At 45.3% G+C, this 23544-nt stretch overlaps 1 protein-coding gene across 1 annotated transcript in view; it reads left to right on the top strand.

Annotated features, from left to right (window-relative positions):
* Positions 1–11583, top strand: part of THBS3 (thrombospondin 3) — a 366994-nt gene extending 355411 nt beyond the window's left edge. The window contains exons 22-23 of the mRNA XM_069650130.1: positions 6709–6848; positions 10427–11583. Coding sequence (XP_069506231.1) covers positions 6709–6848; positions 10427–10485 — 199 coding nt within the window. The 3' untranslated portion in view covers positions 10486–11583. The remainder of the gene's footprint in view (positions 1–6708; positions 6849–10426) is intronic.
* The last annotated feature ends 11961 nt before the right edge of the window (positions 11584–23544 follow it).

Raw genomic sequence — 23544 nt, forward strand, 5'->3', positions numbered from 1 at the left:
CCATTCACCAGGGCGGAGTCGGAACGAGTTTGGAGGCAGCCATGGCGCGAATAGCGCCATGGCTACCTCCAACCTCGTAATGAGGCCCACAGTATGGATGGAACAAAGGGCCATCCATACTGTGTCTCTTCTCTCCGGCCCGGGGGAGGAGGGGGATTCTGCCCCGACTTCATTCTGCCGGGGCGGGGCCTGGGCCCCGCAGCCCCCCCGTACTCGGCGCCCCTGGATGAAAGCAGTATTACCGTGTTTATTTTGCTTAAGCTTTCATTCGTTTTGGCCATTTTGCCTTATGTTTTAGTCGTCCTAAATCGAAGGGCTGCTAAAACGTAAGGCAAACTGGTCAAAAAGAATGAAAGCTTAAGCAAAATAAACGCAGTAATACTGCTTTTAATCCAGTGTCATCAACGGCCACCTCTGGAAGCCACCAACTACATGCTGCAGAACCGTTTTTTTCTGACCCAGGTTATTGCTCCACTGACTGTCCATTACCGCTTTAGAATTCTTTCTTCATTTGTTTCAGGCCACCCTTGTCCCCACCAATGGTTTTCTGTGGCTTGAACTCCACTGAAACTCCAGAAACTGCTCTTTGGGGCACTTTTGCAGACTGTAACACTTCCACCTGGTCTCTTGAAACTTTTTGGCCTGGTTAGGAAAAGTTTGTTGCTCACCTGTTACTTCACTGACTCCTGTAGGGAAGGCACTTCACTGAACTCTTGATACTAATTTTTCTTATTGGTTACTTGTGGCACCTTTTATTTTACAATCTTTACTTACCCGTAACTACAGTTATTTATCTTTTCTTATATAAAGATTATATATTTATAAAACTCTAGTGTTTGTACATTTGGACAAACTGTAGAAAACAGCAAGTACTGTCATGGTACTGTTATTCGCAGAAGAGTGATCAACTAACATCCCGTGTTATAGCCAAAGTGAGATAGCGTGAGCGGAATCTTCCCAACCCATATATATCTCAGTTTACTTACCATGAGTGCACCCGATCCACCAAGGTCTATCGGGAAGGGCCCCCCGTGCACTGCCCCCACCCTCCTCTCAGCCCTGCCTCCCATCCCCCCTCCCCAAATCATCCCACCCTCCACCACATACCGCATCCATCCCCTTTCCAAACACCAAGCCAGAGGGGCACGTTGGTGAATCAATCACCCTAAGACCACTGCTCCTCTGAACCCCCCCACCGATCAGCCTACTATGATCTTACCCGCTCCCCTCACTAGCCTACCAGACACACCCTGCCCAACAATCATACACCCCCCCATTTTCCCATACACCCCCACCATCATACCCCTCCAACCACACTCCTTCGCCTCCCTAAAAACTGCACGCCTAGCCCTAGCAAGAACAGAAACCTCATCCCTCTCCCCCTCTGATCCCCATACCCTCTCGCACACACCAATTGCAACAAAGACACCAAAGAGGAAAAGTGCCCCACCCTGCCTGAAACCCCTCTCCCTTGATTTCTCACTGACCACAACTGAAGATAACCCCCCCCATACTCTAGTCTCGAATCCCCCTAGTCAAACCCAATCGCCCCAACACATGCGCCCATCCACTCCCACCCGAAACCCACCAATTTTTCTGCTCGCTTGCTTTTCCCATCGACCATCAACCACCCCACCCCTCTCCAGTCCCAGCCCTCTCCCGCCAACCCCTCCTCTCTGCAGCTCCGACATCAACCTCATCTACCGAAGTGAATTGCATCCTATTTAACGCCGGATCCGTAGCGAAAAACAGACACAGCATCTTTGACCTCCTCGCCTCTGACAAACCTGACCTGGTCTTCATCACCGAAACCTGGTTCTCTAACGACTTTGCCCCTATTGCGAAAAAAGCCTACCCCTCCGACTACACCCTCATCCCACTGAACCATCCCTCTAGAGGAGGAATAGCATTTGCCTTCAAGTCTCACTTCCACGCCTCAATCATCGACAATCAACCTTCCATTCCCTCCTGCGAATCACTCCTCGTTAAACTATCCCTTTCTCCTTCCTTCTCACACAGCTTCCTAATAATCTACAGACCCCCTGGCTACGATAGACAATTCTCAAACAACCTCTGCGACTCTATTGCCACCCTCCAAATAAACCATCCCAACATCACCCTTCTAGGAGATTTCAACATATGGCTTGACATTCCCACCAACCCTATGACACACTGTCTGGTTGACGGCTAAGACACAATTAACCTCCAACCCCACATAAACGGCCCGACTCACTATAAAGGGCACACTCTCAATGCTATCTTCAGCTCCCACAACCGGATACAGCTAAACCCCCCCACTCCTATCATCTGGTCCAATCACTTCATTGTTTCCTTCACCATTCTCTCACCCGACCCGCTTCCTGTACCCCAACTTGAAGCTCCAAATCTTCACAAATGCTGGAAGAAACTAATAATCCTTCCTGACCTTGCCGACACACTCCTCCAGTTTCCTCCGCCTACCTGCTCACTCAATAATCAACTAACCCCCAACGCCTTTGACACATGGCTCAACACCTCACTAATGTGGCTAACACCCTCTTGGAAACCATCACCCCGCCGTGGCCTTTTTCCTAGATGGTTCACACCTGAATTGAAGCGCAGTAAACAACTATATAAATTCCTAGAACGCAAATGGCTGAAAGACAAAACTCCACTTAGCAGATCCACCTTGGCCGGCACCTACATCAGTACAAGGCTGAAATTCGGAAAGCAAAAAAAGCCCACTACAACTCCCGAATCCTAAACTGTAAAAACCCCAGCAAAGAACTTCACAGAATCATCACTGAATTCACCAAACCATCATGAACCACCACCCTCCTGACCCCCTCACAATCGCTGTGCGACTCTCTCCACTTTTACACCACAGCTCTCGAAAGAACAAACGTTCTAACTAACAAACTAGCTCTCTTATACCCACCAGGCAACCCACCCCACACACCGGCCAATCCACCGCCTGCAGCCACTACCCAACCAACATTCGACTCCTTTAGTCCAATATCACCCAACCAATTTCTCAAACTTCTATCTGCCCGCAAACCATCCGGCTCTCTGCTAGACCCTTGCCCTGCCACGATCCTCAAAGAAATGTTCGCCTCTACCTGCGCAGGAGAACACGCAAGATCCATCATAAATGACTCCCTTTCCTCTGGAATTTTTCCCGACGCATTCAAAACGGTTCATGTCAAACCTCTAATAAAAAAAACTTTCCCTCGACCCTCTCAAGCCCAAAAACTACCACCCCATCTCAAACACCAGGTTCCTCGCAAAACTCATCGACCAAACCGCCTACTCCCAACTAAATGCCTTTGTCGAAGCTAACAAATCTCCTAGATCCGGCTCAATCAGGTTTCAGAGCCCGACGCGGAACTGAAACCACCCTAACCTCAATCTGGGATGACCTTAAAAACACGCAGACTCCACGGGATGCGCCGCACTAATCCTTCTTGACCTATCCGCCACCTTCGACACAATCAATCACTCAATCCTCCTTGACCGCCTCCACTCCCTAGGAATTCGTGGAACCGCTCTCAAATGGATAGCATCCTTCCTCAAAAATAGGAACCAAATTACCCTACTCTCCACCTATTCCTCCCAAGCCCGACCAGTCGACATGGGAGTTCCACAAGGAGCATGCCTATCAGCCCTCCTGTTCAACCTCTACATGTCCATCCTCCCACAAATAATTTGTTCACACAACATCCTGTGTTACAACTACGCTGATGACACTCAACTAATCCTAAAGCTCCTGAACTCAAAACCCAACTGCTGACCTGACCTCGCTTCCTGCCTCCTCTACACTGAACTCTGGATGACCACAAATCACTTATTGCTAAACCCCTCCAAAACCAAAATCATGGTATGTGGCAACTCCAAACTTCTTCCTCACCTACTACCTTGGCCATCGGCCATGGGCAACTCAACGACTCCTTCTAATTCAGTAAAAAACCTTGGATGCACCCTAGACTCCGACCTAACACTCTCGCGTCATGTCAACAACGTCTCAAAGTCCTGCCACTACCACCTTAAAACTCTTAGGCGCATTTTTCCATTTCTCTCCTTTCCCAACTGACTCTCTGCGGTGCAATCAATTGTTATATCAAGACTGGACTACACTAACCCCCTCTACCTCGGAGTCCACGCTTACCAACTGTCTAAACTACAAAGAGCACAAAATGCTGCAGCCAAACTTCTACTATCGCTCGGCCCGAGAGACCACATCTCCCCAGCCCGAAGGGTGACTTTCAAAACCTTATGCATTTCTCACCGAGCACTGCATAAAATCTGACCTCAATATCTTCAAGAAAAACTAAAACCCTATCACCCTCCACGTACTCTAAGATCAAGCTCAGCCGGCCTCCTAGTCATACCTAAAACAAACTCAGTCAGGTTAGGCGGATCATCATTCTCAGCTTTGGCCCCCGCCCTGTGGAACGCACTCCCACCCCACATCTGACTCACTGAAGACCTCATGTCTTTCCCCAAACTGCTGAAAACTTGGCTCTTCTCCTAAAACCGACCCCAAACTCATTCTAACTCAAACTTGATAACATCATCTCAATGACCTTACCAAAGGATAGATCGTAAAATAGCAATGCAGCGTCATGATCCAATCGAGAAATCGAAAACTAATACTTTATTGGTTAGCTAAAAAGGACAAACAAAACAGTTTGAGTAAAAAGGATCAAACTTGCGAAATAGATAAAAATAATACGTTATGCAAGTGCAGTAAAGTCGCTGAAATTAAGGAAATGGACAAAATAAATGTAATCAACAAAAGGATCAACATGGAAGTGAGGAATAAAATGGAAGTGAAAAAAAAAAGAATGAAAGATGTAAAACAGTTGACATTAATGAAATGGGTGTAATGATTGCAATGGACGAAAGGAACTAAATGGACAAAATGAATAAAAAAGAGGATGGAAAGATGAATACAAGAGACAGTTGAGTACACAGACAGATAGCACGGAATGAATGAGTACATGGTATGAACGGAAAGTACAGAATATACGTTTTGAGTACATGAGACGGATGTAATGCATCGGACAGACGGAGAGCACGGAACAGATGAGTGCGTACGACAATTACCATGGGATGAATCCGGTAAATTAACGAAGGGAGTAGTGCAGATAAAGATGGCAGAGTAGATGAAGCACGTAGAGTGGGTGAGTGCATAGAGCGGGTGAGTGCATAGAGCAAACGAGTGTGCAGAGCGGATGAGGGTGCGGAGCGAATGAGAGCGCAAATTGATTGAGGACATGTAGTGGATGAGAGCGCAAATTGAATGAGGGCATGTGGCGGATGACAGCGCGGAACCGATAAGAGCGTAATGCGGATGTAGATTATATTGCAGTTGTAGGCTGTGTGAATGGAAAATAGAATGGAGCAGTTGTGGTGTTGAGCAAGTTGTAGAACGTGAGGTTGTTGAGCGGATGTAGAGTATGGTGCAGTTGCCGAGCGGGTGTAGAGTGCCGAGCGAGGGTAGAGTGCGGACCGGCTCGCAGAATACAGACCATGCAGCGGGTGTTGAGTGCAGAGTAGGTGAAGTGTACGTTGCAGGTATAGAATGCAGTTTTAGGGTGTTGAACGGTTGCAGAGTGTGATCCTGTTGAGCGGATGTAGGGTGTTGAGTGGATGTAAAGTATGCTGCGGCTGCGGAGCGGATGTAGAGTGCGGAACGGATGTAGAGTATGGAGCAAACGGGTGATTTATGTTGATGGAATGGGTGAGGTGGTTGCAAGGAACGGTTGTAGTAAAGGGATGAAACTGGTGAAGTGGGTGGTTGCAATGGAGGATGGATCTGGAAGAACGGGTGATGTATATAGACGGGACGGGTAAAGTATGATGTACACAGAAGTATGAGAAAGAACGGGCGAACTATGTGGACAAAATGTTACCTGATATTTCTAGGACATTGCTTCTGCGTTTTCTAGTGTCTGTCGTGATTAACCATTTGGCTTAAAAGTAGATTTCGATGGTCGCAGCGGGAGATGGCGGGCACTCTTTCTGTTACCACGCCTTAGCCACATTGTGCACAGTTCATATGAAACTCCAAAGGCCAAAACCAAACCCATCCCAACCAAATGCTACCAACCCAATTAATCTAAAACCAGCACAGCCCAACCAACACAATTCTACCAAACAGCAATAAACGGAACCAAACTCAACCCTACCTAACCAAACCCATATACATTCTACCAAACCAAAATCAAGCTAACAACCTTCAACCAATAGGTCAAGACCCATTTATTCTTATAACCCTAAGTAGACAGAAATGCAGGAGCCCGCACAAAGCAATACACTCCCACATTCAATAACAGGTGTACGTTTTAGCTGCAATTCATGATAGGTACAAGTGAATGAATTGGAAAAAAAAGGTTAAGGTGCAGAAATCGTGAGAATGTGTCTAATTCTTACATTCTTTTGGAAGCTTCACGTCCATGCTGCTTTAGGATGGGATGGTGAGGGCCTCAACCTGCCTGGATGGAATTTGTGGGTGACTGCTAAGTTGGATAAACTTGGGTCACACGAAAACAGATGCAATCTCCCTGGGCAGAAATGTCCAGGACGGGAGTAGCGTCAGAGAAGCAAGCCTATGGTCTGGCCATACTTGTGCATTTAAGTTTCTTCAGTCTTTTTTCCACCTGTGCCGTCTGCTCACACTCTTCATTGCCTCCTAACCTTTCTATCTCCCCTGTCTATTTTATGCAGAGTGAAGCTGTACGAGGGTCCAGTACTAGTAGCCGACTCTGGAGTGGTCATTGACAGCAGCATGAGAGGTGGACGTCTTGGTGTCTTCTGCTTCTCCCAAGAGAACATCATCTGGTCAAACCTGCAGTACCGATGCAATGGTGAGAACCATTCCTTCTGCTCTTTTACCTGGAGAGCCCCTTCTTCTCTTCATCCTGTATTGCTAATGTGTTAGGGATCTCCTCTGTCACTCTACGTCGGCACCACTCCACTCCCTGTCCCGGAGCCATAGAAGTATCAGACCTCAAGATAAGACTACCTTATGCCCCACAAACAGACTCATCCCATCCATCCCTGGCTGCCAATAGATTGCCATCTGGGTCCTTGGGTCTGGTCACCTTAGGACCTCTCACTTTCCTCTTCATTGGTGAAACTCATTCATTCCTTTGTGCGACTTGTGCAACAGTGATAGCCCTCAGAGGAAGTAGGAGCTAGGACCATTATGGGGAGTGACTACGGCAGTCAACAATGCAAACGTTGGATCCTTGATCAAGTAGATAGGACTACGGAAGCAGCAAAGAAAATGTGAACAGCACAAGAAATGGCGACCCAGAAATTAGACCGGCCGTCCTTTGTATAAAAGTAGGGCATAACAGACGATAAATGAATGATGAAAGATTGCATATGTGTAGACCACTCTATAGCCTTGATGGGGTCTCTTTGCAGAAGACGCGAGGCATCTTCGCAAACCTTTTGTTCCACAATGGGAAGACTTTGCAGTCCTATCTTTTGGATGGTTGTTCTCGTTTTATTGTGACGCTGCGAGGAAGCTGGGACTCCACACCTCTTGACTCTATACTGAGCAATAGTCATGACGCTGATTCCAGTGTGGGATACTACTTTTCTCTGGATTCTCAGACAGGTTGGGAACGGTTGGTGCTGTTCCCATGATGCAGTGGAGCATTTTTAGCGCCTTGCCATAACTGCTGTGCCGTCCAGCAGAGATTGGTCTGAGAAGAGTGCAGATGAGGGGTTTGTATCTATTGCTCGTAGGACATCCTTGAATTCTTAGTGGGTTGTTAATGATAACTCATTTCTACTCTGTAGGGGCAGTGGACATGCTCTTTCTCCTGCAGAACAGATTTGAGCTGCCTCTTTGCTTGCAGGTACAGTGAGGTCCTCCTCCCTAATGGAGTGACAAAGCATCTTTTCCCATGAAGAACCAGTGAGGTGTCCCTCTTCCCCCCTTAGTTAAGGGGCCACTCTCACACTCCCCTTAATTGGTGAAGCTCCTCATTCCTCGGAGCGACCTAGAATAAAACACATAGATCCTGATTACAAGTTTTGGGGTTTTTAAACTGGAAATTCTGCCCAACAGAACTAGCAATACCGCATGCAGTAGCGTAAATGGTCCGCACAATTGTGAGTCATGCAGACTCTTCATTTATTCCATTGGGACATGTCATATTAACGCATGTGTGATTACCACATGTGGTAATATTGCATGCAGTATTGCTTTTGAGTGGTGTTAATTGCAGTCAAACAAAAGTAGGTGGAATTGTAAAGTTTCGGTAGTGAAATTTGCAATTTGGTGGGGCACAAAAATATGCAGCATTTCCCAAACCACCACATTTTGTGCCATTACGGGCAAACTGGTAATCAGGCCCACACAGTGTCTCTTTTAGCATCAGAGGGGGGCGGGGTGTCCTTCCTCACTAAATGGTGGGTTTGTTCTTCATTGCAATCCAGAATGAAAATAATCACTTCCGCCATTTCTTCTCTAAAAAGTGTTCACCGTAGTCTGTAGGAGATCTTTCTACAGAAGGATTTTGGTAGCACCCTTTATGCTGAACAAAATATGTTTTTAGAGGAACTGAACTAAACAGCGAGACACACATTACGCCCTTCCTCCCAAGAAGGAACTGTTGCATCAGGGGTAGGTGATGGCTAGATAACTACCACGCCCCCTCAGTCTCCGAGCATCGTGCTGGGGGGATGCATTGGCTTATCAGCCTTCTGAGAACATGGCCTCTAGTAACACGAAACGAGGGACATGCATTTTGCTGGCAGTCTCAGCAGCTCAATGACTTAGCAAGCTGCATGCTGTCTTGACTGAAAGGCCTTACAGTCTTTATGAACGAGACGGTGGCCACTAGGAGACACCATGTCTTTTTTCTAAACAGTTACATGTTAATCAAGAGATTCGGCTCCTTTCATTTAAAAAATAATACTTTTGAGAGTCAAAGAGGTCATGCCAAATATGATACTTTTAGGCCGTCTCCTCTGTGTCAACTTGTATTCCAAATGGTCCATTGCATTGTGTTTTGTATCCTGAATAATGATGACTTCCAAGTCATCCTTCCGCCGACACACACATGTTGTCATGGACTAAACAGGGTCAGTGGCATTTCTGGATCATGGAAACCCTGTCAGTGGCCTTCCTGGGACATGGAAAGATTGTAGGTAGCCTTTCTGGGGCGGGCCCTCGTTTCTGTCCCCTGTACATCATCCATCTGGGCTGCTCCACCCTGCTAAGACTTCACTAATGCCCACTTCCGTCAAGTCATTCTAAAGACATTCGGCTAGACAGTGCCCTAGAATGAACGAAGGACTTTATAACTCAAGCAGTTATGCAAGTGGCATCTCAGGGGGCTGATATTGACATTGTGCTGCCACATTCCCCGTAATCACGTGGCTTGTGACTACTCCCAGTCATTGGACGAACAAGGCTAGGATGTGAGAGCTGTGTGCAAGTTACTTATTGCAGTAACATACGGTACTGTCGACTTTGGCCCATTAAGTCGTAGAACCCACTCTTCAAACCCTGAAATCCTCCCTAGCCATTAGATACTTTTACAATGTGGAGAATGCTGGATGTGTGGCGAGAGAGCATGCTCTGTTTATGGCGGGCTGCCCATGCTGGAGACATTACTTTCTGATAGGGGGGTTCTCTAGCCTTCTCTCCCCCTCCCCCCCAGGGAATTCTTCTTCCATTGGTTGCAGGTCCAGCAGTCCAAAACCTACAGTGTCAGGAAACATGCACTAACCTATGCCAGTTTTAAGATAGAATTGTTCATGTCCTCAGAAATATGTGCATTATTTAAAAAATATTCCAGAACGTTTGTAGAGCTATCAGCATGTTTTTCAATAGACTCGTGATTATTTAAAAACCTTTATCTGCATTTTTTAGAACAACTTTGGGGGTTCCTGTGGCATGATTCTGCATCGTTTAGAAATCCTGTGAACCGAATTATTCATATTTTAAAATATTTCTGTGCATTGTTAACAGAATGGCTAAATCTTTTAGTTCCGTAATCTTCAGGATGTTATGACTCTTGTGCAGATCACCTGTATATGGACTCAGCTGTGGGGGAAAGAGTTGAGTGTGCGGCGGGGGGGGGGGGAGAAGGCTTGATGACATGGAGTAATACAGTGTAGTAGACATTGTTTTTGAACATGGCATTTTGGAGGCCACCTCTCCTAACCTAAGGATGAGGCGCAAACACAAGGTTATAATTGGGGGTGTAATATATGGCAGAACGATAATCTCTGGAAGTGACCCAGAATTGCTTTTCATGCTGCGCGCTATAAGTGCCCAGGTTTGATACCCAAATCCTTTTGAGCGTTAGGAGTAGAGGGAGGACAGGGTGTGCAGCACTGTTTGCAAGCCCTGCGGTTACATTGTGCAGTTTTAAAAATAGAACTGGTCTCAACTTGTTGTGCTTTCTGACCTTTGCAGACACGATCCCAGAGGACTTTGAACCCTACCGGAGGTACCTTATGGAAGGGAAGGAGTGAGGGATTGGACCTCCACAGACCTGGCCAAGCAACGGCACAGCAGACTGGCACCGCAGAGTCTGGCCATGCACACCCACCCTCTGTGCTTTTCTCTCAGGGGAAGGCTTCCTGGACAAAGACTCTTTGGTGCAGTTTGGTAACCCCATCCGTGCACCACAGACCAAAACATGGTGCGAATAGTATTTACCCAGACTGGCACTTGTGCTGTGACCTGATGCTGCTCTAATCCTGCCGCCGGCTACACCAAAGAATGTGGCACTTCTGGTTCACCGCAGTGCCGTGTTTACAACGACAGCAGAATGATGTTTAACCAAGCGATGGAGACTCGAGCCAAGACAATGTTCCAAAACTATAGTGTATCCGTCTGCTCTTCAAGGCATGCGCGGCAGTAGGAGGCGCAATTCATTCATAATCATTTGATATCAACTGCAGGGTATATTTCTGACCATTTTGTTGAGCTATACCGAAATATGGTATTGTACCAACATAACGAGGTCGAACACTGCGAGGCACAAAAACTCGAATTTTGTAAATCAAATTTTATCACAGTTCTTCGAAAAATTTGAGGGGGGGTTTGGTTGGGGTATTAACGTGAGGGGACGTTAGTGGTTCTGCGGGGGTCCTTTGTATTTTTCTTTCATGAACTGTGACGAAATTCATATAAAACAAATCAGGACATTTGTGGCTCGCTGTAAAAGCTTTGTTGTTTTAACGTAGACCCCCAAAATATTAGGCCATTTGGTGTCCCACTTTTCTCACGTGCCTAATAGCGGTACTTTCAAAATGCAATACCTCCACCACAACACACTTTCTGCAACATCCAAACCTCGCTAACATCCTTACCTCCTACCTTTGCTTTCAGTTTTGCCTCCCCACCCCTCTCCCTCGCTCCAGGGAAGCTCCTTCCTCCTCTCAACAAAAACGACCTTCATGGCAATGCAGTTATCACACTTATTTTCCACTGTGATATTTCCTTCCTCCGCCACACTGCTCCTGCCTTGATACCGGGATACACTTTCTCCGTCCCTTGAAGCATTTGTAATGTCTGTTGCTAATACTGATGCAACGTGAAGCTATAAAGTGACATTTTCCACAAAATCCCAATTGTGTTGTCGATTTGCTTTCACTGGAGTGTCCACTTTGTGGGGACGTGGGAAGTGTGGAGGGAAAGAGTTCGGCCCAAGGTCCTATGGTCATGGAGGATCAGCGTTCTGCTCTTCTTTATGAAAGCCGCATAGATCAATTGCTTGTCACTTTCAATGAAGTAATGATAAGGGGGGGGGGGGAGGCTGGCAAAGTCAACACCCACATGGTGGAGGATACCTGGAAGCCACACAGTTTTGAAACCATACAGAATTTTCTCTCCTTTGACGCCATAGCCACTATCATCCAGGAGTAATCGACGGAGTGTTCGGATACTTTCAATTTACTGCCTTGGTGTGTGCCACCAAGTTCATAGACCAACTTCCAAACTGGGAGAGACAGAACGTTTTGCCAGATTCTGATCTTGTATCCAGTGTGTTCTCTGTCATTATCAGTTTCCTTATGGGAACACTTGTTATAGATGCATCCTGAAGGGTTGCAAGGCTTCCGTAACACGGCTCAACGGTTCCCATGGCTTCCAGTTGGACAAAAAGACATTTCATATCCACCTTCAATAAATGCGGTAAGTGAATCCATCTTTGATGTGGTTCACGTCTTCAATATGAGACAACCAAGGCCTGGTTCAAATAGAACATACATGGATGATGCACCATCTCATCAAACAAACCATATCGAAGTCCCTCTCGAGGGAGGCACCACATAGTGGCATTGGTCCATGGCCATCTTCCAGGTCTGATAAATATGAGAGCAGGCATCTTAACATTCAGAAGAGCACACGTGTGATCAACGATAATCTGAAGGAAATCAATCTTCAGAGATTAGACACAACCAAGAAGTAATCTCTTAGCCATGGGTTAAAATGCCTGCACTTTCTGGGACTTACCCTTTTGATGCAATATATTTGCTGTACAACTCTTCTCTACTACCCTTGATCCCTCAGACAAAACTGAAAGTGAAAGAATCTAAGAATGTAACACTAGTACGATTCTCATATCCCGAGCTTGGCCTTGCCAGTAATTGTATAGACTCCATCGGTGATGTCACACATGAAACCACAATGCAATCAATGGAAAGCAGCATCTTCCATCCTAGCCTACCAACTCCGAACTAAACAGCACAAGCTTCAGCAATGCAGCCACCATAAACTACCGCATGAGCCATAGAAACTCTTCCAGAAACCCAAGTGTCCTTATACGAGGTCTTTGTATACCTGCAAATGGAAAAGGTTCAGCGTGCAGTGTGATCCTCATATTTGCCAGAAAGATGCATTGTTTCCAAGCGTTTTTTTCATTTGGGCAAGTTAGGGCTTCTGTAGTCCTCTATTCGAATACACCTATCAGTTCTCGCATGCTATACAAAAAGTAAAATAGCAATCCTCTTTCTTTGTGATACACCTAATCAAATGTTTTCTGGTGGACCTTAAAAAGGTCCTCCTTTTGTGAATGAGACAATCTGCTCCATGGGAGCTGGATGCAGTCCCATTTAAGCATCAGAGTCCACTTTCCTGCCCATGCATACAAAGGATTTACAGCTTGTCTCATTGGAGTTGGCATTTCTGCTCTCCATTATGCTAGCAAGGAGAGTGAGTGAAATGAAGACAGTGCGTTCTCATGAGCCCTACATCTCCATTTCACTAAGGGAGGGTTTAAGCTAGAACGCGTCCATCCTTCCGCACAGGGCGGTCTCAGATTGAGATGTAAATCATGCCAATTCTCTTCATTCGACAAATGCATAGACTCATCACACTCTAGAAATTTACAGGGCAGCCATGTGGAGGTCTGCATCCATAATACGCTACTTCATAGAGTCTGACCAGAGGGTTGGGTCAAGCTTTTAGGCACACTATCTTTAGCTAATTCCAAGGAGTCTTTTTGTTGTTTAGATTCCATCTGACTTGTATACCCTTTTATGGGGCGGGGGGAAGGTGTGTGCTGATATGGTATGTGTATTTTTGTTTTAATTTGCCATTCCCTCCAACCTGACTCTCAGCAGTGTGGCTTGCTATTCTCTTAATCACTTAATGATTAATAACAGAGATCCTGGAGATGTCAAAGGAAAAGTTATTGTCTTGTAATCCCAGTTCCCCATCTTGTGCATCTTCTTTAAGTTTATGACCATCCCATCCTTAACCCCTTCATGCCAACATGTGAGGGCTTAATAATTGGGAAAGGAATTCTCTTCACGCGAGGGTCAACGGCCGCTGTAGTGCATTGTGGGGCATATCCTGGGTCTCAGTTTTCTTAAAGTGACACTGTTCTCCTATGTATAAGCATGAGATTAACAGCTTTTATTTAATTTTTATTGTTGATTTCAGTGAAAAAGCAAATGGAAAAAGTGCCCTCCTTGTTTCTATAACTTTTCCTTTTAGCGTTAGTTAAGTGACACAAGTGGTACTTGGGAGACAAGAGAGGAGACTTGAGCTAGACCATCCTCACGCAAGAAGGCCCCTTTAGCATAGACTTCTTCTGCCCTTATAAGAGCCTCATTTGGACACGGGATGGGGTCTTAATTAAAACCAACCTCAGGAGTTATTATCCCACCTCCCAGAAGTATCCTCCAAACTTCAAAGAGAGATGTGTGAAGGGGGAGGTCGCTGATAAGGGTTGAGCATTTCAAACACAAAGTAGCGTGTTCCCGATGTGTACAAAGTGTGTGGAATAAAGGAACTGAGGTCACAGTGCACGGCGCCTCAATACATACTAGCACCGACATCATGTACATCATGTCTCGGGAGGATAGCTCAGGGGCAACATGCTCGCCTTGGAAGCAAGACGACACGGAGCACCACAGGTTCGATCCCAGGGTCCGCGCTTAGAAACCTCTGGGTATTAAGGGTGTTATAAATAACCTATCATATAATGGGGTGCATAGAGGCATTGGGTGGAGGGACTCTGCACCCTCTGGTGGTGGAAAAGTTTCTGAATATCAGCTGCGCTGTGAATAGGATTATCATAGATGCAGAATCCATGGGAAGAACATCCAAGAGAAAGAACATTAGTGAGAGGTAAGTAATTTGTTCTTCACCTCGTTGTACCGAGCTCTAGGCAGCGATAGGTGGAAGGATACCAATGAGGAGTCAGCATGCTGCCCTGCCTCTTGCAATACCCCAATTACACTCAAAAACCATAACTCATACTTAACCATGGAAGTGAAAGTAGGACTTAAAGCAAGCTTACACATCAGAAATGCCAATATCCTTTCACGGGATAAGAAAACAATATTACGGTCACCACCAATGCAACCTCTCGAGTGGTGTAAGCCTTATTCTTGTATTTGTATTTTCTTTATTTGTATAGCGCGCCTGGTCCCGGGGCATCTGGGTGCTCATCTTAAAGTTACAATTACAGTAATGGCAAGTCAGATAAAGGAAGCAGCAAATATATACAGAACAAATATGTACAGAACTAGGTATAGGATGTGAGGGTGAGGAATAAATAACAATAATAGTACAAAAAATGTCCTTGGGGAAATAAAAGAAGCAGCAAATATGTACAAAGTATATTATACGACGTGAGGATGAAGAGTAAATACAAGTGGTAGTACAAAGGAATACAAGTTGTAGGTAGGGGTTGTGAGTTAACCGTGGCAGTAGAGCGGGTTCAGACAGCGGAAGTAGTATCAGTGGCAGATAGCCAACATTCAGTTTTACTTTTGAAGGATTGGAAGGTGGGTTCCGATCAAATGTGGAAGTGCAGAGTTTTCCATAGTTTAGTAGCTAGGACCGGGAAGCTTGTGCCGCCAGCTTTCTGCAGTTTAAACCTGGGGAGGGCGAGGCAGTGGGCTTATGCGGATCGCTGAGTTCGAATAGATGTAGAAGGTGTGAATCGGTTAGCCAGATAGGTAGGGGCCTGATTGGCCAGACATTTGTGTGTAAGCGTGAGCGCTTTCAGTGAGATTCTTTGTGATACTGAAAGCCAGGGTAGATTGTGTCTGGTGTCGGAGACGCGATTATTCCTAGCAATGTTTAGCGCTGCCCTGATGGCATTGTTCTGTATGAGCTGGAGTTTATTTAGGTTACGTTGGCTTGTCCCTAAATATAGGGCATTTCAGTAGTCGATCTTAGACATAATAAGTGTTCTAGCCAGGATGGTACAGTTAGCAGTGTTGAGGAAGGGGCGGCAAGCGGTAATCAGTTTGCACATGTAGGCGGAGGCTGAGCTGACTGCGTTAGTTTGTCTGGTGAGGAATAAGGTGGAATCGAGATAAATGCCTAGAGTTTTAGTGTCGTGGGAAACCTTGATGGTGTTGCCATCAATGGTGAATGACTTGAATGCAGTGGCAAGTTTTTTATAGGTTACACATCAGAAATGCCAATATCCTTGCATAAGAAAACAATGTTACGGTCACCACCAATGCAACCTTTCGAGTGGTGCAAGCCTTATTCTTTGATATCTATTTCACGTAAATTGGGGCAAAGGCCTATGTCACAGAACGGGAAAACAATGTTACACACCAGCCAGGTAAAATAATGCCAAACTGTTACTTGGAAGAAACACTGGAGAAAGCAGGTGAGTGAGCAAATACAACATTATGGTTGTGAAATGCCTCTAGGGTATATCAGCAATCAGAAACCAGACCTCTCAAAGGAACAGTCCATGATACATGAGCATGGACCTTAACATCTAACTTGCAAATATACATGTGTGTTTCAGGGCCAGAACTAGAATGCGTTGCTTCCCAACTACAAATCTCCTCACAACAGATAACGTGTGGAGGTTCCTGTTTCATACACAGATGCACCCTGCACGGCCCAACAAGGATCAACACTTTCCCCATGGTTATACAAGCGCCCTTGGACCCCATCATACAGCAATACGTGTTTGTCCAGAAACTATGATGTGCAAATACTGTTGAGACCAGAATACAGGCCTGGAAACCACCCCAGAATCTGAACTTCCTGGCACATGGGAAAGAATGAAATAGAGAGAGTGTTCTGCATCGACATCCTGTATTTTGGAATTATTGAGAGAGGCATGCAACAGCAGCGATTGGAGCATGACAGACCGAGGTTGGTGAGCAGGATATGATGCAGATGGGAACATAGACTGGGCACCCCACAGAGTAACAAGGGGCCTCATTACAACCCTGGCATTAAGGGGTTAACAGCGCCGCAAAAGGTGGCGGTGCCGTTAACCCCTTAACGCCTGATTACGAGGTACCTTTGCGGGTTGGCGATTTTAACGCCTGCTTTTTGCAGGCGTGAAAATCCAACTCGCAAAGGGACCTTGGTGCTAAGTACGGTGCCACAATTTGCGGCACCGTACTTAGCGCCTTCTCCATTCCCATTGAGCCCTATGGGGCAAAAATGGGAATGGGGAAGGGCCCATGGTGAATGGGGAATTACCGCCCCGCCAACCTTGGAATGGGGCGGTAATTCCGCCATTCACCATGGCGGACCCCGGCATGGACCATGGTGCTAATAGCACCATGGTTTAGCGCCGGGGTCGTAATGTGGCCCAATATCTTACATATATTGGGTCTCATATCTTACATATATTGGGTCTCATATCTTACATATATTGGGTCTCATTACAAGTTGGGTAGTGCAGTGCATTTTTGGCAGTCGTTCAGTTTCTGCCACTTTTTTGGGTGGTAACAGAATTACCACCAATTTTTCCACACTTCTGAATTCTGAAATTGAAAGGGAACGAGAGGGTTTACCTCAAGCATATAACTCGACTTTACCTCCAATAATCAACAGATTCACTGCATCAGAATTACCGCTCATGTTTACTCCAACAAAATATCCAGGGATTCTGATGGCTCCAAAGAGATTAACACTGCCTTACCGCCACTTGTAATCCTGTGGTAAATCCGTGGGACTTATTAACAAGAAAAGGCAAAGTGTCAAAGCAGAGTACCAGACAACACAAAAATAATACAACACAAATGTATTTGTTTCGAAAATTTAAAACAAACACACATAATTATATATTTCACATCACACACACACACACACATATATATATATATATATACAAATACACAGGCGTTATGCACACCACATAACAAAAATGACAATAAGAAACAGATCTAAAAATCTAGTGTCCAAACGCATTACAGAAATGAATACAATGTCATACAATTCCACAAGACAGTAGTGTCATAACACAGATGCTATAAAGGAGATACTATGCTTTCCAGTTGGTAATTATAGATTCCACGACCTCCATATTACTAGCATCAGCTATATGTTTAGGCATTATAGTAATATTAATTGTAATAAAAGTTGCACCTGTAACATTTACATCTAGTAAGATAGAGGTTGTGGAATCTATATAATTACCAACTGGAAAGCGTAGTATCTCCTTTATAGCATGTGTGTTCCGCCACTCCTGTCTTATGGATCTGTATTCCATTGTATTCATTTCTGTAATGAGTTTGAACACTTCTGATTTGTAGATGTTTCTTAGCAATTTTTGTTATGTGGTGTGCATAACGTATATGTGTGATGTGAAGTATATCATTATGTGTGTTTAATTTCAATTTTCAAAACGAATACATTTGTTTTGTATAATTTTTGTGCTGTCTGCCGCTCTGGTTTCACACTTTGCCTTTTCTTGTTTATGTACTAACATTACCCAACATGTAGGAAGTGTCTTTTATGCCTTCATGTTTGGGGTCTACCCGATTAATTGAAATGTAAATCCGTGGGAACAAGTGGTGGTAACGATAAATGTGCTTGGCAGTAATGCCAATGGAATTAATAAGGCCCATTGTTTTACACTTCAGTGCCATGGAGGGTCGGGGGCTGGGGGTTGAGTATTAGGAGGGAGGTGAATTTTGAAAATGCTCTTGAAGGCCTGTACAGTGGGTGTGTTCCTGATATCAGGGGTAGGGAGATCCAGTGGTGGGGACCAAAACGGAACCGACAGATTGAGTAGGGTTTGGGGATCACAGGGTGGGGGCTGTGCAATAAAGGTAGATGTAGTTATCCAGGTCGGGGCTGCCCATAAAAGGATATGAATATAAGGAAGTATTTGAAGAGGGAAGGCCAGGGGCCGATATGACAGACAGGGATGTAATTTCACCAAAATTCCAGAGGTAGCGGAAGTGACATCATACGACCCTTGACCTCTGATGACATCACAGGAAGTGATGTCATTTTACGCCACCCGCGAAGTGACGTCACGGGAAGCGATGAAACACAACCTTTCACCTCTTGACAAAACAGGAAGTGGCACCATATAGCATTGTTCCTAAGTACACTACGAAAAATATGGTTACGATATCACTGTAATGTGATATAATTTTCATACAAGAATGGATCACCATATGTATCATTAATATAAGTGTGTATAGGCCCATATTACCAAATTACTGTGAATGCAAGCAGACATCAAAGGACAAATGATAATGATGTTTTATTATATAGCACTTATGTTTAAGTGCTTTATATAGAACAGATACATACAATATCACCCAACCTGTGCTGGTACTCATTTATCAACCTTAGAAGGATGAAAGGCTGAGTTGGCCTTGCCGGGTTTCGAACCTGCAGATCACACACACATTGCAGCAGTGAGCGCTCAACCCACTGGCGCTATCTTACCGGCTATAGCTATTTTACCAGCTATAGTAAAATGAGCAATTACATATCTGAATGATTTCAAAGTCAGAAAGTAAATTCCACTCTAGTGGATACCATTAAACTGGTAACTAAGTTTTAACAGTAGGCCAATTCATCTGCAGGTCTGGTGCAAAGTTGGCCACATGTGAAGCCTGCGTGGATCTACTTTTCAGGCTTCAGAGGTTGGTAAAATACATACCATTGGGAGGGTTCATAACAGTGTATTAAAGAACTTAGACAAGCACAGGGAAAGCAGCACACTCACAAGGCATCCCATACTCTGGGCACTTGTTACCTCACACATGCAAACAAACATCCTGAATAGCATGCCATGGAGCTAGGAAAGATACACATTACAACAAAGCATTAATTGTGGCACAATGAAATTAAGGACCACTTTATGTGCTATGGTCAAACATTTCTTCACAGTACACAAGCTTTTAGGCACAAGGATTTTGGCAAGTGACCGAGGACACCGATGTGGAATGTCTTGTGATGATCATAACTGAGACAACGGCAGAAAAAAACTGCCGTAACTGCAACCTGCAAAAAGAGAAATGCATAGTCCGAAATGAATGCTTATTTTACTCTAAATGTTTTTTGGACGTTTTTGTCTGCATTGTGAATTTGAAGTGTTTAAGAATAGACTAAATCAGTGCATCACCCCCTGAAGTGTGCCTGAAATAGACCTTTAATGAGTCTAGCAATTATTGTATAGAATTCCAGAAAGACAAATTATTTGTTATTCCTATTCTTTCATTTCTAGGGTCACTGTTGAAAGTGTTACACTTGTGGAGCCCCCTGTTTTTTTTTTAAGAGGCCTGAACAAGAAAGCTAGCCACTCCAGAAACAAAGAGCCACATGGCGCTGGCCACAGCCCAGCAGCTTCCATTTATAAACAACGTTTTTTTTTTTAGGGGTAGCAAGGGAGACCATAGGGGTTGCAAGGGAGGCCTCAGGAAGAAGAGTGTGGGAGCTTGTAAAGCATGAATGCTGCAAAGTTAATTTTGTTGATTGGGGCATAAGAGTAGAGACGAAGGAACAGGAGGAAGCTACGACAGTTGAACGAGTTGAACGAGTGCAGGAGTTGAAAGCAATACTTGAGTAGAGTGGTAGATGAGATAGAGGTGATTCTTGTGTTCACACAGTAGGTTGATCCTGGCTGCCATAGAGTAGATGTTATGAAATGTAAAAGCTTCAGTTTGCTATCAAAGAGGTCCCCAACACCTTGGCAAATGCGGTGAGGATGTTAGAGGGACAGGATGGCAGAGAGCTAGACAACTTTGGTCTTTGATGATGAGCATTAGGCATCAAATGGAAACCAGTGGCAATGAAACAGTTAGCTACAGAGGAGGAAAGCTCTGTGGTGAAGGATGGGAAGGAGAAGACGATTTGGGTGTCAGTGAATAAATGATAGGAAAAGCCAAAGGAAGAGATTAGTTTACCAAGAAAGGAGATGATGGGTGGATGTGGCAGTTATTTATGTGACGGAGAAGCACTGGTTGGATAGGTAAGGGGTGGTCAAGGGCAGAGAATTGCAGGCTAATGTTAGGGTAGGTAGGATAGCAGAGACATCGACAGTTTCAACGACAGCAGGTAAATGAAGAAAGATGAGAACGAAGGAAAGATTGGAGTGCTGAAGAATAGTGTCGAGGTTTGTAAACATGAACCTGAACTGGAGGAGGTTGCACAGTCCGTTATTGTCCTTGTAGATAGTAATATGGGGAAACACTACACACTCCATAATTTTTATAGTAGTATGGCAGGAAGGAAATAGGGCAATAGCTGGCAGGATTATTGGGGTCACCACAGTTTATGTTTAGGATGGGTAGGACAGTAGCTATTTTGTACCAAGCAGGGAAGGCCACAGAGACAAAAGAGAGGTTGAAAAGAGGGGTGAGGGGAGATCTGAGAAGTAGTTCAAGGTACTTGATTGTATGGTAAATGGGTCGCAATGAGCACAGGATGGGCTAGCAGCCTAGAGGATGGGTGCCAGATCCTTGAAGGTAGTCGGACAGAAGGATAGTGCTGGAAGAGTGAGGATAGGGGACAGTGGGGGTAAGGAGGTTAGGGAAAGGCATAGAAGGGATTTCACAGTATCTCTACATTTGGAGATTTATGGTAAGTAAGGGTCAAGGTCAGAGATTGAGAGAGGGCAAAGGAGAGAGTATGGCCTTGAGGGTAGCTGAGAGTCTGTGGGTCATGGGAGCAAAGAGTGGAGATGAGGTTAGAATAGTAACAGCACTTTGCTTAGTCCAGGGCAGAGCAAGAAGGGAATCCTTGTATGATGAGAGCAGGAGAACTGTTACTACACCAGCATTGCAAATGGAGTTCTATGACTATCCTCAACTGGCAGATCACAAAGGTGACCCAGGACTAGAATGTGGCCAAGAGGGGGTGAAAGAAAAAGGATAGTGGTGTTCAAAGAGGGAGAGAGGAGTGTGGAGTTACAATCCATGATTGCTTCCTCAACAGTGATGTTGTGAGTGGACTGCGAGCAAGGAGGAGACGAAAACGATATTGACAAAGTTGCCAGAATTGTGCAAGGATTGGTCATAAAGAGGGTGACCAGACAGTGGTCTGGCAGCATGAAGTCAAGTTCAATCCAGTGGACATTGGTAATGCTAGGAAGATTGAAAACACCCATGAGGATTTTAGGGACTTCATTGGGGCGACAAGTGTGAGGTCAAGGTCTGGGAAGAAAGATCACCAAGCATATGAAAGATGGGAATAGTAGTCAAAGGGAGTTGGGATGAGGACTTGAACAGTAGTGTGCTCAAAGGAAGGGAGTACATTCGCAGGATAAGATTGGAAGGTGGGCAAGCCTGTTTGTCATGAGACCCTCCCGCACCTCTGCCTGCGAGCCGGGGAGCATGAGAGAAAGTGGTGGAGTCAGTGTGGAGACCTGCAAGTGTGGCAGTACTTTGGGTGGCGATTCCTGCGCCAGCTACTGACAATGAGCCCTGCCAGGGGTTTACATGTGCTCTAGAATACACATGTTATGTTCTGTTTGCTAACAGAGACCTGGGGGTGGTAGGAGTCAAAGTAGACATTGAGGAAAGAGGTTTTGTGGCAAATTGATTGAGCATGCCATAGTCCAAGGTGTTTGTCTTCCAAAAGGTTGTGATGCTGGGTATTACTTCCTCACTAGTAGGTTAAGCCTGGACAACACTGTGATGAAGAGCATACACCTTTCCCCTCGTCCTGTGACACTCAAGTTCTCCACTCTTCCTTATCTCATCAGCTGAACATTGCACTCTGGAATGCTCAGTCTGTATGCACAAGCCCTCCTTTATTACTGAATGGTTTCACTCCAGCTCCCTTTCCCTAGATGCCTTGCTATCAGTGAAACCTGGATTTCTCCATCTGACACTGCCACGCTGGCAGCCCTAGACAACTCCAGACTATCCTTTAGTCACTCTCCTCGACTAACTGGCAGAGGTGAAGGCTTTGGACACCGACTTTCCTCCTGCCTCAATGCCTTAAAAATCTCCAATGCCACATCCTCGCCTACCTCTTTTGAATTCACCATCTCTACTATTGCTCTGCCTTACTCGGCTCACATCATCTCCATCCATCGCCCTCCTGGTCCCACTGGCCCATACTTTGATGATCTTGGGCAACTCCTTGATTCTCTTTATACTAAACATCACCTCATTCAGGTAAGTGATTTTAACCTTCCCTCTCCAACCACTTCTTAGAAATCTGAACTTCTATGTTTCCTTAGGGACCACGCTCTCCACTCTATCCATAACCTACCTACCCACACAGGGGGTAACTTTGGATCTCTTATTCATTGGCACCTCTCTCTCAGCCAGTAATACTACTGACACAACATCCATATCTGATCACTCAATTGTGTCCACTATCTCCTTTGCACCCTCATACCTTTTCTCACCACTGGCTTCACCTATTACTAAAGGAAAATGTAAACCTTCTCCAATGTCTCCCTTTCTCTCTGACCTACAGCTCTCACTCTCCTCCGTCACACTTGATGCCTCTTCCAGCAACCCTGCCTTCTCCAGCTTCCAATCCCAACTATAGGACTCATTCTCCTCTCACTTCCCACAGCATGCATTTACCCCTAAGTCTCAGCATCCTCAGCCATGGTTCACCCCATTCATACGCTCTCTATGCACAGACATGAGAGGCTGCTGCGCAAACGGAGGCATACCCATTCACATGAGGACCTGCTACTCTACCTCTCAAGGTGCTACCTCTACTGATGAAACTGCTCACATGAATGTGACCAACTGCAACGCCTCTGCTAAGCACTGCGACCTATCCTCCATCCTAATTCTCCTCTGTCAATCACTCTGATCTCCTTAATACTCTCTTTCTTCTTGGGATTAGCAATCGAGCCTTTGCCTGGATTGAATCCTACC

This window comes from Ambystoma mexicanum, chromosome 1p, assembly GCF_040938575.1.
Source record: "Ambystoma mexicanum isolate Mex_15411 chromosome 1p, UKY_AmexF1_1, whole genome shotgun sequence".
Lineage (NCBI taxonomy): Eukaryota > Metazoa > Chordata > Amphibia > Caudata > Ambystomatidae > Ambystoma > Ambystoma mexicanum.